Below are 14,894 nucleotides of genomic sequence, written 5' to 3'. Positions count from 1 at the left end.
CCCCGAAAATCATAAGATAAGATACCTACCTAAGGGATTGCAGACCGGACTGATTTCCAATCCGGCCGGATCCATCTTGCCTTTACCTCATTTAAAACGCATAGCGCACGCTATGTTTAGGCGCTCATATTTGTTTTACCGGATCCAGTCTGGATCCTGTGATTTTAACCGGATTACTGAATCCGCTGAACCTTTTTGCGATCCCTAGCACGGAGCATGTAGATCAATTTCTGAATGTAAATCTTAATCTGATTGTCTTTCATCCTAATCCGTAGTTATGCATCTTATAGAACAGGTCAGAGATAATTCGTATGATTGGTTTGATTTAAAATTAACCTTAAAAACTCGACTCAAAAGTTTTTATACTAGTTAAGTTAGTTAAGTTTTTATTTTTGCGGTGGGAGGGTGGGAACATTAATTGCACGTAAAAATACGCAAGTAAGTATAACGGGTTAGCACTGATTGACAAACACGTTATTTTCTCGCGGATTAGCAAAGTAATATTTCTTGCTTTAATTAGCATGGATTTCCGCAAAGTAACGCCTGATTCTATTAATTAGTTATATATCCTCCACATAACTTTTAATATGTGTGGGATTCTGGCATTTCTGGCGCCTCAAATTAGCTCTCATACGCAAGAAATTCTAGTTCAACCGATCTCGCCGCTAATAGTTTTACAAATTTGTAAACAATTAAAATTAATTGTTAAAATTAATTAGAATTAGATAACATTTTGATTACTTAGTTATAACTACGTCATAGAAACCAAAACGATAAAAATGAAGATATCTGCTGTAATAACTGAATTTGTATGCTAATTGCATAATCATTGTAATCCCATACTACGCTCAGGATGTTATTGTAGTAATTATATGTGACGACCTACATTGACGACCGATCTAGCCTAGTGGGCATGGGTAGTGACCCTGCCTATGAAGCCGATGGTTTGTACCTATTTATACGCGGATAGTCCGGTAGTTCATCTCTCTGCGGCTCTGACCACCGGCAGCTTGGGCCCTGCCCCGCTGCTGGCGACGCACTATTAGGTTAGATTTTTTATAATGTGTTTATATCTTTTGTATTGTTTCGTATTTTTATATTTTACTTTTATATGTATACATAATGTAAAAAGCCTAACTTAACCCTTTACCAGGCCCCGAAGAACCAGCGTGTCTTAATACGTACTTTATATGCTGTTGCAACCGTATTGAACGCCTTGTAAAAAATGTATTTATGAACGTCGGAGATCTTCCTTTAAACCAGAAATAAAAATGTGGGTTAAGGTTATCCCATCGCCTGTCTAAGTAATGAACTGTCATACTAGATTTTGTCTTATTATATTCTTGATCAGGCCAAGGGATATATTCCACCCACATCTTATATCGGTTATAATAGTCAAGGTTTAACTCCAAATCTCCTACGAAACATTATATCAATCACTGAAAAAAAATCACTTACTTACGTGAGTTTTTATGACATGACAAGACAATTTACCGGGCCATGGGAAATATAGCTCCCACACAGTTAAACTCTAATAAGGCCATGGGATAATGTCAACCCACATCCTAATTCTGGTCATACACAATAATGCATGAATATTTAGCAATGTTTCCGATTACATTAGCTTTCAACACTCAAAATCTACAAAATATCAAAAAATTGTTCGACCTATGTACTTCTGTTTCATAGAAATTATGAAAAGTGTTCGAATTTCTCCGTAGTTTACTGAAATTAGCGTTCAAGTGAATTTAAACGGCTGCCAAAGATATATTACGCAATTTAGAAGCGTGTTGTGAATGAAGATCATAAAATAATATTTTCAGGGATTGACAAAATATTTTGTAGGTGGTTTGGAGTTAAAACCTGACTACGGTAACCGATATAAGATGTGGGTGAAATATATCCCTTGGCCTGGTAAAGGGTTAAGAAGAAAGATAAATAAAGAGATAAATAAATATATTCCACACAGCAACCTCAATAAGACTTGTATTGTGGGTACCTACTTAGACAACGATATACTTACCTATATATAAGTAATATACAGTAGAATTCATTTATAACGACGTCGCTTATAACGACTAACCGTTTTTAGCGTCGATATTATTTACTCAAGTTCGGTCCAATACATAATTACATACATATGTAAATATCCGTTTTATACGTCATCCGGTTAGTACGACATAATATCGCCGGTCCCTTGAAGGTCGTTATATCCGGATTCTACTGTATAAATATTTATAAATATGTATGCAAATTTTCAGCTCAGTCGGAAATCAGCAAGTGGGTCAAATTTAGCTTTCAAGATTTGACCCTCTCTAACAAATGAACATACCTACATACATACTCGTACATACTAACATAACAGGGCATGTTAATTAAAAGCTTGTAAAATTCGGAAAATGTAGAAAGTTTCTAAGAGTTTTACTATTGAAATACAATACAAGAACAAATAGATTTTGTATAATTATGTATCAAATTTGTTATTTTGTTTCATTCAACCTACACTGCATTTACGGGTTAAGGGTGAAAATGAGGTTGAATAAAATAAGCAATAATATTTACAAACATTTATTAACCGTTTATTCATATAAGTAAGACAAAAATATCACCTCCTTTTACGATCTCTAATACAAGAAGGCACCTATAGCTGAACGAAACAGTTTAGCCGAAACAACGAAGATCTGTTGATACAGAAAGACAATTTTACAATACGTATTTCAATTTTTATACCGGAAAACACGTGGCCGTATTTGCCAAAATGTCGTTGATGCATCTCTTTTATGTGGACAACGCAAATACAAACGCCGAAGTGAAATTAAATAATTAGGCACAATATACATGTCGAGGTGCACGTGTAGACAGGTTTCATATATGTTAGGTTCAAAATGCTGAATCTCACAACCTCTAAATGCGTTGTCACATGTTTTGTCCCTTACATATCCATATACGTCCGGTATATTATTTTAAATCAAATGAAATGATCGATAAAGGTTACATTATATTTTAATAAAACTGGCCGTATTTATGTGGAAAGTCTTTTTGTAGCGTTAAGGCACATTTAATTCTAATTTTGTATCAATTTTGGCTCAGACGAGATAAATTTCATATGCTGCTTTATGTAATGTGCAAACATTAATATGATAACTTTTTTAATCAATTTTAGCAATTGATAAAATATATTATTGCCTAATACTAACCATTTCATTGTTTAATGCAGTATTTGCATCGGCTCCTTCTATAATGTCTTCGATTTTTAAATGCAATTTTATAATTTTACCGAATTATTTAAAAGCACTGGATTATCAACATCCTTAATAAATACAATGTTTGTTTAATTAATTCACTGTTGGATATACCAATAGTTTAAGTTATACAACTGTAATAATTATTATATCCAAAGTAATTAAGAACTGTTGAATATTATAATAAGACTAGTAGGTAATATTTTACTATTATTATCATAAACAATGGAAGCTTATTTTGTATAAAAAGGACTATCAAGCACCTTAACTGGAACTATTGATTTGTATAAATTACAGGCACATTGTATTGTAATAATAGTTATTTTACTGGTAATATAGATCTTAGTTAATAATTAATTTACATTATTCGATTACTGTTTGTATAATATTATGGCAGCGACAGTATGACTTTATTATTTAACATTTACATTAACAGGTCTGTAAAGCTAGTAAATAACAACAGCACTATATGGTTTTTGATTATCTGTTTTTATGTAATCTTGAACCAACTAAAGAAGTTATATTTAACCTCTCGTAAGCCGGATCATCCGGATCCACGAAGTAAGTATTGAATAATAAATAATTAAATAATTAATTAGAGCTGTTTATCTACTAGCGTGGATCCGCGTTTAGGCATGTGAATGATTAATTATTTAGCCTATGAAAAATCGATCCAATTTTTAAATAAGGTAATTTCACAATAAGCACATTTGATTATATTTCTGAATGAAGTACATACGATCTGCACATAAACTAATATAATAAACTAAACGTCATTCTTAATTACACTTTGGTAATAATTACCTAATATTAAAACACTAAAAAGCTTAATTAATTGTGAGAACGACGACTTCTTTAAATTTGAATTATATTTCTGTATTAATATAATTAGTAAAAGGGGAGTAAATAAGAAGTCGAAAATTAAAACTAATACAAATAGTGTACCTACTGAACGTATTTTAAAAATAATATTTACATTGGTTGTACAATATTGTACTTACAACATGTTTATAACTCGCTTCTTTCATTTTTAATCAATTAACTTAAATGTAAGCTGCTAATTTTTAAGTATCTCTGCTATCAATTTTTTACAAAAAAATAATGAATTAATCTTAATCTTTAAAGGACCTTGGTAAATAAGTATACTTATAGGTGTTTCTTCTACGTATGTCAACATACGTGTAATACTAGAAATAGAAAAACAGTTAAGCATGAAGTTTCAAAACTTACAAACACTTTCGTTTTTATAAAACGGTTGATTTTAGCGAAACGATAGTACACGTACATTGAAGTAGGTAGTTATAACACCAAAAAGGTTTCTACATTTTTGTACATAATGTCTTAATACAGAAAATTAAACACGAAAATGCAAAAGATACTAAAAGCACGATAACAAAAGTGGGACAGTTAGAATTTAAAAAATGCGCGCACAAAAATATATACAAAAAATATTTTTGTACATTCTACAAACAGTAAAAATATAAATAGATATTACAGAGCGCTACAATTTTAGCTGTAAGGTAAACAATCCTATTTCTTACACCTTTACAATTTTCTATTCTTACAGGCCTTAAAGGCTAGTTTCCTGCAGGCGACTTAAGCTATCCAATCATGGAAAATACAAAAATAAAGTTTATAACAATCGTATTAGAAGAAAAAAACCTACTTGTACTTTTCTGCGCGGTAATCAGTTACCTAATTTAATGAATTTTCTAATGTAACATATGGTTGTTTTGGATGACGAAAAGGACTTACTTTAGCGCTTTCATCATTTTTAAATTAGTAAAACTCATATGACTGTAAAAAGCTAATATAGCCCCCAACGGAACCGAAGATCTGAGAGTCTACTGCGAATATTAACTTCGAAATTTCGTTATCCTTATCTGACTCTCCATCACTCTTGCATGTGATAGAGAGGCAGCTAACAAAATTCAATTTTCGATGTCCGCCTTAGGCCCTCTGTTCAAAATCTCTATAAATTTTGTCCGATAGGTCGCTGTGGTGTGCCTTAATTTTGGCCAGTGGACGTATTTCAGCTGGCATGATGAAAGTGTTTTTTAGGAAACTAGCCCAGCTTGAATAATGGCGCGAATGTGTTTACGACGAACCATGAATACTATAGTGACTACTATTGTTTACAGCATCCGTACGAGCAGGTACATGAGCACGGTGGAGATGAGCGCGGTGGTCGGGGCGTGCGCGTGCGCCGCGCCGGGCGAGGGGCCCACTGGAATGAGAAAAGGTGACGTTCAAATAATAATTTATTTAAACTTTATTATATAAATAAAGTATAAACGACGGGCTTAATACCATTGGGCTAAACAGAGACATGTAAAATTGGTGCACGGAGAAAAATAAAAAGATATCTATTAGAATTATCACAAATAACTTAAAAAATATATAAAACACGTTAAAAAAGTATTATAATTATGAGCCAGAGCTATTTTCTAAAAGATAATGAATTAATCAAATAATTGCTAAGCCTATACAATTTGTGTAAAGATTGAAATTTGGAGGTTTTGTAGGTACGATAATACATGGTTGTGCTCAAAACACATTTGTATTGGGCAAAGGGAGACCAATCTAAAATACGCAGATATATATACGTTAGAGGGATACTTTTTGCCATATACCTAACGTCTATGTTGGATCAATTATGTGTTTTGTAAATTAGATACAATTATTATAAATTCATTTTTCGCCTAGTGCATTTGTTTAGATAGTTATGATTATAAAATTTCTAAATAAGTACTTATGTAATACTAATTACATAAAAAAAACTGTAATCAGTCATGTGTCCAATTATAAATATAGATAATTATCAAATAACAAGAGTGATCTTGTTATTATCGTATCGAGCACGGGCAGGGAGTAGATAGTAAAATAGTATAAGAAAGGAAAATTATCTAAAAACCTGCCTATTATTATTGCCTGCACGTTAGGTTGCGATGACACAAGCAATATGCGTTTATCAGTCAGTCTGAATGTGGCTTATTGCCATATTACAATTAGGATGTCATTGGTTAATTTCACAAAACAAAGTAAAATAAACAAAAAATACTTACATTTCGCTACCTGGATACTTTCAGGGTCTTGTTCAACTATAATTAAAGAAAATAAAATAAATTAAAAACAAAAAATAAAACAAAGACATGCTTTAAAGCTAATGATAATGAGTAATGACCTAAAAACAAACCTAATATTTAGTCATGAATGTTTTTATCATCCGGTGAAATACGTGAGTACTAATTTTCCATCCACACTCAAAATCACAGAAAAGAAAAGGCTCAGGTCGTGTCATACCAGAAGGTTAAGGAGTTGGCAGAGGACCGGACGAGTTGGAGATTGCTCCAGCGACAAGAGCACACAGCTCTTAAATATAAAGAAAGAAAGAAAAGAATGTTTTTCAAATAAATATCTTTATGTCGGCAGATATATTTATGTATGATGAAGAAGTTATTGTTTCTGTACCGATCTATTGAAGAGCTTTGGATATCGGGAGACAAATTCTACTTTTGTGGCGTTCCATGTCTAAAGAACCCGTACGTTATGCTCCATTGTGCATAAGGACCCTCCTCTGTGGAAAGCCACTTTTGTTTCGTAAACCTTTTGATGGTTTCGATGGAAATACAAAATACAAATAATTGATTGAAAAAAGTATCGTACAACTCTTAAAGACTAAGGATTGTTATTAGAGAAAAGTGTACAAATGCCTAAATAATAAAAATAAATAAAATAGAATAACAAAAATAAATAAATAGAATAATAAATATATAGAATATTTTTAGGTTGGTTAGAATTTTAGCTCATACCAAGGTACTGCCCATTTTTTAAAGGAACACAAGTGGTTAATCGGCGGCAGCATCAAAACTACATGTGATTTTAAGTGGATGGAAAATTAGTTTTGCGTTTCAAGTATCTCTCTTCTATCAGATGTTCTCAGACTCATATTCTTGCTCCTCCCTTATCTACTTCAAAATTTTATAATAGCTCTTTTACCTTCCGGGCTGTTCGGTTATGGAATGCTCTGCCAGTAGAATTAAGATTAGCTAAATCTCTCCCCATTTTCAAAAATCAGCTGAAACTATACTTTCTATCTCTACCTTAAGTTGCCATTTATATATTGTATATGTGTAAGTATAAATATATATATATATATATTGTATTATATTATATTGTATATTTATTAGTATATTAGGTATTGTTTTAATACTTATATAAGTAGTATGTGTGTTTGTATTTAATAGTCTCCATATTTAGCTCCTTGCACTACCTGTTGACTTTTGTATGAGTTCGAAATTTCCTGCTACCTAAAGGTTGTCTGGAAGAGATCGCTTTTTAGCGATAAGACCGCCTGTTGTTACCTGGTTCTATTTTCCTTTAAAAATCATTTGTAGTTTTACATGTATGTAAAATGTATAATTGTTGGTGCAATAAAGTATATTTACTTACTTACTTACTTAGTTTTCCTCGGATGATAATAATTAGTATTAGGTACTAATGACGTAAGTAGAATATAAATATCTATCTCAATTTTAAAAAGTAGTGATTATTCATTTTGTACAGGTGACATTAAAACACAAATATAGGTACGATACGGTACGGTAACACAACACACAACAAAACAAAACACAATTAACATGAAAATAATAGTCTTGCAATCCAACTTTGTCAGTAGAAGACGCGGCAAATTTTAAAATAGAAAAAATAATTAGGCCAAGCCAGAGTCATGCATGTCATGTCAAATGCAAGTCATGCACTTGACTGTCATATTTTTGATTGACTAAGCGAGTCATCATCATCATACTCCTAGCGTTTGTCCCGTACTGTGACGGGGTCCGCTTTCCTACTTTTCTCCTTCCACTTCGCTCTATCCTGGACGCCGTTTTCCGCTAACCCACAGGCGTTTAAATCTTTGGCGATGACATTGCGCCAACGCTGCCTTGGTTTGACCATTCTGTTTGGGCCTGGTAAGGCAAAGCTAAGGGCTTTGTTGCCTACGTGTTCTGGCGGCCTTCTTTTGACATGCCCAAACCACCTCAGCCGACTTTCTTGGAGCTTATCAGCGACGTCTCTTACTCCGAGTACCACGGATGTGTTCGTTTCGAACCCTGTCAATCCTAATCAAGCGAGTGTTGATCTAATAGATCAAAGGCCAAAGTTTCGAGCGATGGCGCCATAACCTTTAGGTTGTGCCCGGTAAGATGGCGCCACTTTTTGATATTTAACCAATTTAACTCACATTGACGAAATAATTAGGATCAAAGACAAATAGCGGTCTAAAAGTTTTAATCATGTGTCGAAAGATAGCAGTAAATTTACGAGGCTACAAAATTTTCTTTGACAATACACCTCTATTTCAAATTCTCTTTGTTATTACGAAGCGGATGAGGTAGCCCCTGGTTGAAAACCAGTTTGCAATTTAAACTTAGTATCTTAATAAGTTTTTGGCAAAAAACTCATTTTTGGTTCAAGCTTTTAACGCTGACTGTACTTCTCTTTCCACAGGCAACTAATAATTCTCATCAAGACAACTCTAACCAAACACAATTAGGTTGCGTTGCGTTATCACAGAGTTCCTATGGCCACCTCCTGTCTCCATCATCAGATCACCTCGATGTTACCATAATCTTGCATTGTCACCCGGCTTACATATGTATGCAAATTTTCAGCTTCATCGGAAACCGGGAAGTGGGTCAAATTTATGTGGTGTATTTTTGATATACCTAACCAGAAACTTAAGCGAGGCGTAGGTTTTAGTGGTATGAACATAGAGGAACAATTTGACAGAGGCCGCGCAACTGACGACCAGCTGTGACACTGCAATGGCGGAAGGATTCAATGTGTGCGCGTCACGAATGTATACCTAGGCGGATTTAGTACATTTTCTCTAGTTTGGTAGGAACACCTTTCTAGCTCGGGGATAAGGTTCAATTTAGTATGGTAAAAAAAGTGAGACCGCCCTCCACTTTAGGTACAACTTCATGGATTAATATCGTATTTTACGATAAAGATAATGTGATAATTGATTAACTTATGTATGAAAATTTATCCTGCCTCTTTTTTTCTTTCGATCGGTATAATTTTTGCAACATTCGACCACGCATGCCGGCGTATTTAATTTTTTTCTTCGAACAATGAATGCACTGACGTTTCAATTCGACTGACGGCAGATTGGTGGATGAGGCCATAGAGATAACTGTCAATGTGAGTGTGTCACGCGTAAATACTTGAAAATTGGTAGATGATGGAATCCTATTTGTGTTTTCGCGAAACTACGTCCTTAGTATTCTAGGTCCATGGGTATGAAATTATTCCGAAAGAAAATTTAATATACTTTTATCCAAAACAGCAATATTAATTTTTGATTTTTTTTCGAGCGGCAATGTATTTCGTACATCGTGATCACTTATGACAGTTGTGACGTCGAGTCATTAATGCGACGTTTTAAATTTAAAAAAAGTAGTGATACATTGCTTGCTGTATTATTTAATATGGAAAAACAAAAATCGACCATTTTTTATAAAACCTATGAAAGTATTAAAGCCTAAACTAACTGCCCTTTGATGTGGTCTTATCCAAGTACACGCTGCATATTTTGAATCACGCGACTTTTACTAACAAAGTTGGCTTATCAGACTGTAACTAGGCTAAAATATTACCTTCTTTAAGTTCGACCGCTTGGCTGTTCTCGCCCATGCCCTTCGAGTTTTCAACCTTCACCACTGCATCGTAGAGTCCAGGTTCCACTGAATTCACCACGTATGTAAAGTCGTATTCGTGTGTCTTGTGGTCTGGCACCGGCACGTCGAACTTCGATAAGGTTCCCTGAAATTATTATAAGTTAGGTTTGAAGTGTACTTGCTTAATATATAATAGTATTTTGTACAATCGTGATATACGAGACGTGACGTCAGACGTGTAATAGAGAGCTTTTCAGTCGAGTACCGTGTTTAGGCAACGAAGCCTCAAAACCTTCCTGCAAATCTATTCCCAGTCCACTATAACTTGGACCTTTTTAAATCGAGAGTGAATAGACATCTTTTAGGTAAGCATGTTCCATCCTAGACTACATCGGCACTTTCCATCAGGTGAGATTGTGGTCAAATGCTTACCTTTTCGGAATAAAAAAAAAAAAAAAAGCTTGCTGAGTTTTAATACAAAACTTTTAATACGTTTTTTTTGTCATCTAAAATAATCCTTTTTTTACTATAAAACCTACATAATTAATGAGAATTGGTAAGTATCTCAGTAGGAAAATATGTAGACGCGTGACTCGCGCTCCGCGCCCGTTTAGTCTTTTCTATGGGAGCGGCACGTTGGTCTTTTTTTTTTCACCACAGCAGCTCGAATAAGCCTACTTTCGTCACTCCAGGAAGTGAGACAAAGTACCTTTTTAATTTAGCGCAGGCCATGAATACAGGAATAAAAACTTTACTTGATGTTGATTTTTTTTAACCTTCAATATGTTCTCACTACTGAGGTGAAAAGTTGTATGTGTCACACGAGAGCAAAGTTATTTTACATGTCGTGTTTTTGAGTCCCTCGCTACGCTCAAGATTCTAACTTAGAATCTTTCGCTTACTCGGGACTCAAAATCAACTCTCGCAAGAAAAACTAACTTTCCTCTCTTGTTGCACAAATATAGTTGATTACCGCGTATAGAAATGAATCTTATAGTTAAGTGGGGGCCCATACATGAAAAGTACGCAATTATAGTTTAGTATACGAAATCTTAATTCAACCATTACATTGGACGATTAGAAAAAGACTTATGTAACCTATTATTCTTCAGTAATTAAACACATTTATTTGAGAAGGATTGTTTGCTTATTGTCCGCCTGCCGCCACCCTTATATGGCGGTCCTGCCAGGATTATAGGTTAAATACATTGTAATATTATTCTATATATCTATCTACATTTGTCTGTTACGTCTTCACGATTTAACTCTGAAATCGATTGTGATGAAATCCGGTACGGAGATGAATCCAAAGGAATAGGACAGTTTTTTATCCTGGAAATGGGATGAAATTTACTATCTTTCCATTGGCTGTAAACAGCCAGCCAGTGGGTAGGTATACTTAGTAAGTTATAGTCAGACCAGAATAACTCTGCAGCGATTTTCGTAGCACAGACTGAGCAAGTTTTATTTTAAGCGTCAAACTTCTATGAAATTATAACCATTTGCATGCTGTGCTATCACAATCGCTGCAGAGTTATCTTGGTCTCACTCTAGTATAACTATTAGCTAAGCATACTAATATGTATGCAGGCGTGCCGTCGGGTTCAGTGGTGCGCGACCAGCGGCGCGTTCGGAGGGGAGTGCAGCGTTGCGTCGAGCGTCCAATGAACTTGAGCAGCGTGTACTAAAGTCACACGAATATGTTTCCATTTCTATAGCATGGTCGTACACACACACGTAACACGAATGTTTCTATTTCTATGGCGGTGCACTAACCGCCGCCGCTCGAGCGAGTCGAGCGTCCACTGAGTTTGCACCAATACCGCTAGCTGGTACGATGCCCGCCTAACGCCCGCTCCGCTACCCGCTCTCTCTAACCATAGATACATTAAAAAGAAAGAGTTGCTTACGCTGACAGTAACAGTATCAATTAGCTATATTTCGATGTTCGTGAGCGGCAGGTGCGAGTGCACGGACCACGAGAGCTTGCTGCCATGATTCTACCCTCTCCACAACAGGAGTCTCGAGCAGATCGATAGAATGGTGGTACGAAGTCATATTTGGCCTGGAAAGACCTTACATAGACCACATAAAGAGAGCAACTTACGTTGACAGTATCAATGAGCTGTATCTCGATGTTCGTGAGCGGCAGGTGCGAGTGCACGGACCACGAGAGCTTGCTGCCATGATTCTACCCTCTCCACAACAGGAGTCTCGAGCAGATCGATAGAATGGTGGTACGAAGTCATATTTGGCCTGGAAAGACCTTACATAGACCACATAAAGAGAGCAACTTACGTTGACAGTGTCAATGAGCTGTATCTCGATGTTCGTGAGCGGCAGGTGCGAGTGCACGGACCACGAGAGCTTGCTGCCATGATTCTACCCTCTCCACAACAGGAGTCTCGAGCAGATCGATAGAATGGTGGTACGAAGTCATATTTGGCCTGGAAAGACCTTACATAGACCACATAAAGAGAGCAACTTACGTTGACAGTATCAATGAGCTGTATCTCGATGTTCGTGAGCGGCAGGTGGGAGTGCACGGACCACGAGAGTTTGCTGCCGTCGGACTCTAGCCTCTCCACTACAGGGGTCTCGACCAGCTCGATAGAACGGTGGTGCGTGCCAAAGTCACATTCAGCCTGAAAAAAATCACGTCCATATTATTAGTTGCTAGATACGGGGTATATAATAACTGATTGAACTAAAATTAGTTTAAGAATCCACAAATTATAACGGAGATATTATTTTAGAACCAAATGAAAGTCTGTAATCTATGGTTTATATTTCATTGCTTACTGATTGTAGAAGAGTTGTAAAGTGTAAGAAAAACCAGCTAAGTGCGAGTCGGACTCGCGGACGAAGGGTTCCGTACCATTATCTATAAAAACAGCAAAAAATCACGTTTTTTGTATGGGAGCATCCTTAAATATTTATTTTATGCTATTTTTAGGGTTCCGTAGCCAAATGGCATAAAACGGAACCCTTATACTTTCGCCATGTCCGTCTGTCTGTCTGTCTGTCTGTCTGTCTGTCTGTCTGTCCGAGGCTTTGCTCCGTGGTCGTTAGTGCTAGAAAGCTGAAATTTGGCATGGATATATAAATCAATAAACCCGACAAAGTCGTACAAAAAAATCTAAAAATTTAATTTTTTTAGGGTACCTCCCCTACACGTAAAGTGGGGGTGAATTTTTTTTTTCGCTTCAACCCTAGAGTGTGGGGTATCGTTGGAAAGGTCTTTCAAAACTAATAGGGGTTTTCAAAAAACATTTTTTGATAAAGTGAATATATTCGGAGATAATCGCTCCGAAAGAAAAAAAAAATGTGTCCCCCCCCCCTCTAACTTTTGAACCATAGGTCCAAAATATATGAAAAAAATCGTGGAAGTAGAGCGTAAGAAAGACATTAAATGAAAACTATAGCGGACATGATCAGTTTAGCTGTTTTTGAGTTATCGCAAAAAGTTTTCCCTTCATAGTAAAAAGACTTACTTTAATTAGGTACTGATTATGCAAAGCCTATTTGTTTAACTAGGGTGAAAGGTACCGTTTCATCCCTTGGTTAACAATTTACTATACTTTAAGCTCCAGTTTAGCTTATTGTGACGGAAGAGTAACTACGGAACCCTACACTGAGCGTGGCCCGACATGCTCTTGGCCGGTTTTTAGTATTTGTTGTTATCACTGTGAACATTTCAATTAACTATCACGGTTCATGAGATACAGCCTGGTGACAGACGGACAGACAGACAGACAGACGGACGGACAGCGGAGTCTTAGTAATAGGGTCCCGTTTTACCCTTTGGGTACGGAACCCTAAAAAAAGATGCCCTGTGTTTGACGATTGAAATAGATGGCGCTGGACTGCGCCATATTTTGTGGTATTGGATGTCAAAAGTCTACTTTTTCCGGTCTGGCCTAGTGGGTAGTGACCCTGCCTATGAAGCCGATGGTCCTTGATTCGAATCTTGGTAATTTATTTGTGTGATGACCGCAAACATTTCTTGCCGAGTCATGGGTGTTTTCTATGTATTTAAGTATTTATATATTATAGGAATATATCGTTGCCTGAGTACCTACAATATAAGCCTTCTTGAGCTTACTGTGGAACTTAGTCAATTTGTGTAAGAATGTCCTATAATATTTATTTATTAATTTTGACAAGCAGATTCATCGCATACGGAGTGTAGGTACAGCGCCCGATAGCTTGGTATTTACATCAGATATGAGATTCGAAGCTCAATTTTTCTTAAATTTTGCAGCTATTTTCTTTCTTCTTAGTAAGTAAAAAAAAGTACTTTTTGGCAAAAACGAGTTAAGTGCAGAAATTCGGAAATCGTTTAACGACGCTTGGTAGAGTTGGGTTGGCAAGAGTAGTGCCGAGAACCCACCAAGCAAAATAGGCGCAATTGTACGACGTCGAGTTGCGCAAACTAAGCTCACACCTATAACCTATCGTTTAAGGATTTCTACGACTAATCGGAAACTTACCCTGCAAGTGTAGGTTCCAAAGTCAGCGTCCGACTGCGGTGTCACGGTGAAGTTGGACTCGGTGCCTCGCGTGGTGTACTGGGACGACTCGATCTCCTGCTCACCCTTGAACCACCTAATTCTGACCCTGCCAACCGAAAAAGGACTCTGATTGTAAACATAAAGATTTTAATGCTTGAACCACTTAATTGTGACCCTGTTAACTGAAAATGGACTCTATGTATAGGTGTAAAGAGTTTAACGACCGTTATATAATAATGGTTTTTCGCGGAAATTCGGAGTAACTGGAGTGAGAAACTACTTTATGTAACTCGGCCTTTCAAGATAAAGTTATACTTATCTTCAGATTTTTTCGCAAATGTAAATATGCAGGTTTTCTCATAGTTGATTGGTTTAAACAGAAGATAATTTTCCATTTAAGACCCTGGCTTCCCGTTTTCGAGCAAGATTCGGTTTGATTTCTTAAGAGTTACCTA

At 36.0% G+C, this 14,894-nt stretch overlaps 1 protein-coding gene across 1 annotated transcript in view; it reads right to left on the bottom strand.

The window, feature by feature from the left end:
* Positions 1-2,552: 2,552 nt before the first annotated feature.
* LOC133531176 (vascular cell adhesion protein 1-like) overlaps positions 2,553-14,894 on the bottom strand; it is a 217,729-nt gene continuing 205,387 nt past the window's right edge. The window contains exons 10-14 of the mRNA XM_061869311.1: positions 14,419-14,545; positions 12,415-12,570; positions 9,905-10,070; positions 6,308-6,343; positions 2,553-5,469 (exon numbers count right to left, since the gene is read on the bottom strand). Coding sequence (XP_061725295.1) covers positions 5,378-5,469; positions 6,308-6,343; positions 9,905-10,070; positions 12,415-12,570; positions 14,419-14,545 — 577 coding nt within the window. The 3' untranslated portion in view covers positions 2,553-5,377. The remainder of the gene's footprint in view (positions 5,470-6,307; positions 6,344-9,904; positions 10,071-12,414; positions 12,571-14,418; positions 14,546-14,894) is intronic.

This window comes from Cydia pomonella, chromosome 24 (assembly GCF_033807575.1).
Source record: "Cydia pomonella isolate Wapato2018A chromosome 24, ilCydPomo1, whole genome shotgun sequence".
In the NCBI taxonomy this organism is placed as follows: Eukaryota; Metazoa; Arthropoda; class Insecta; order Lepidoptera; family Tortricidae; genus Cydia; species Cydia pomonella.
Note: the sequence above shows the minus strand (reverse complement) of the source record. Positions and strands in the feature narration are given on the sequence as shown.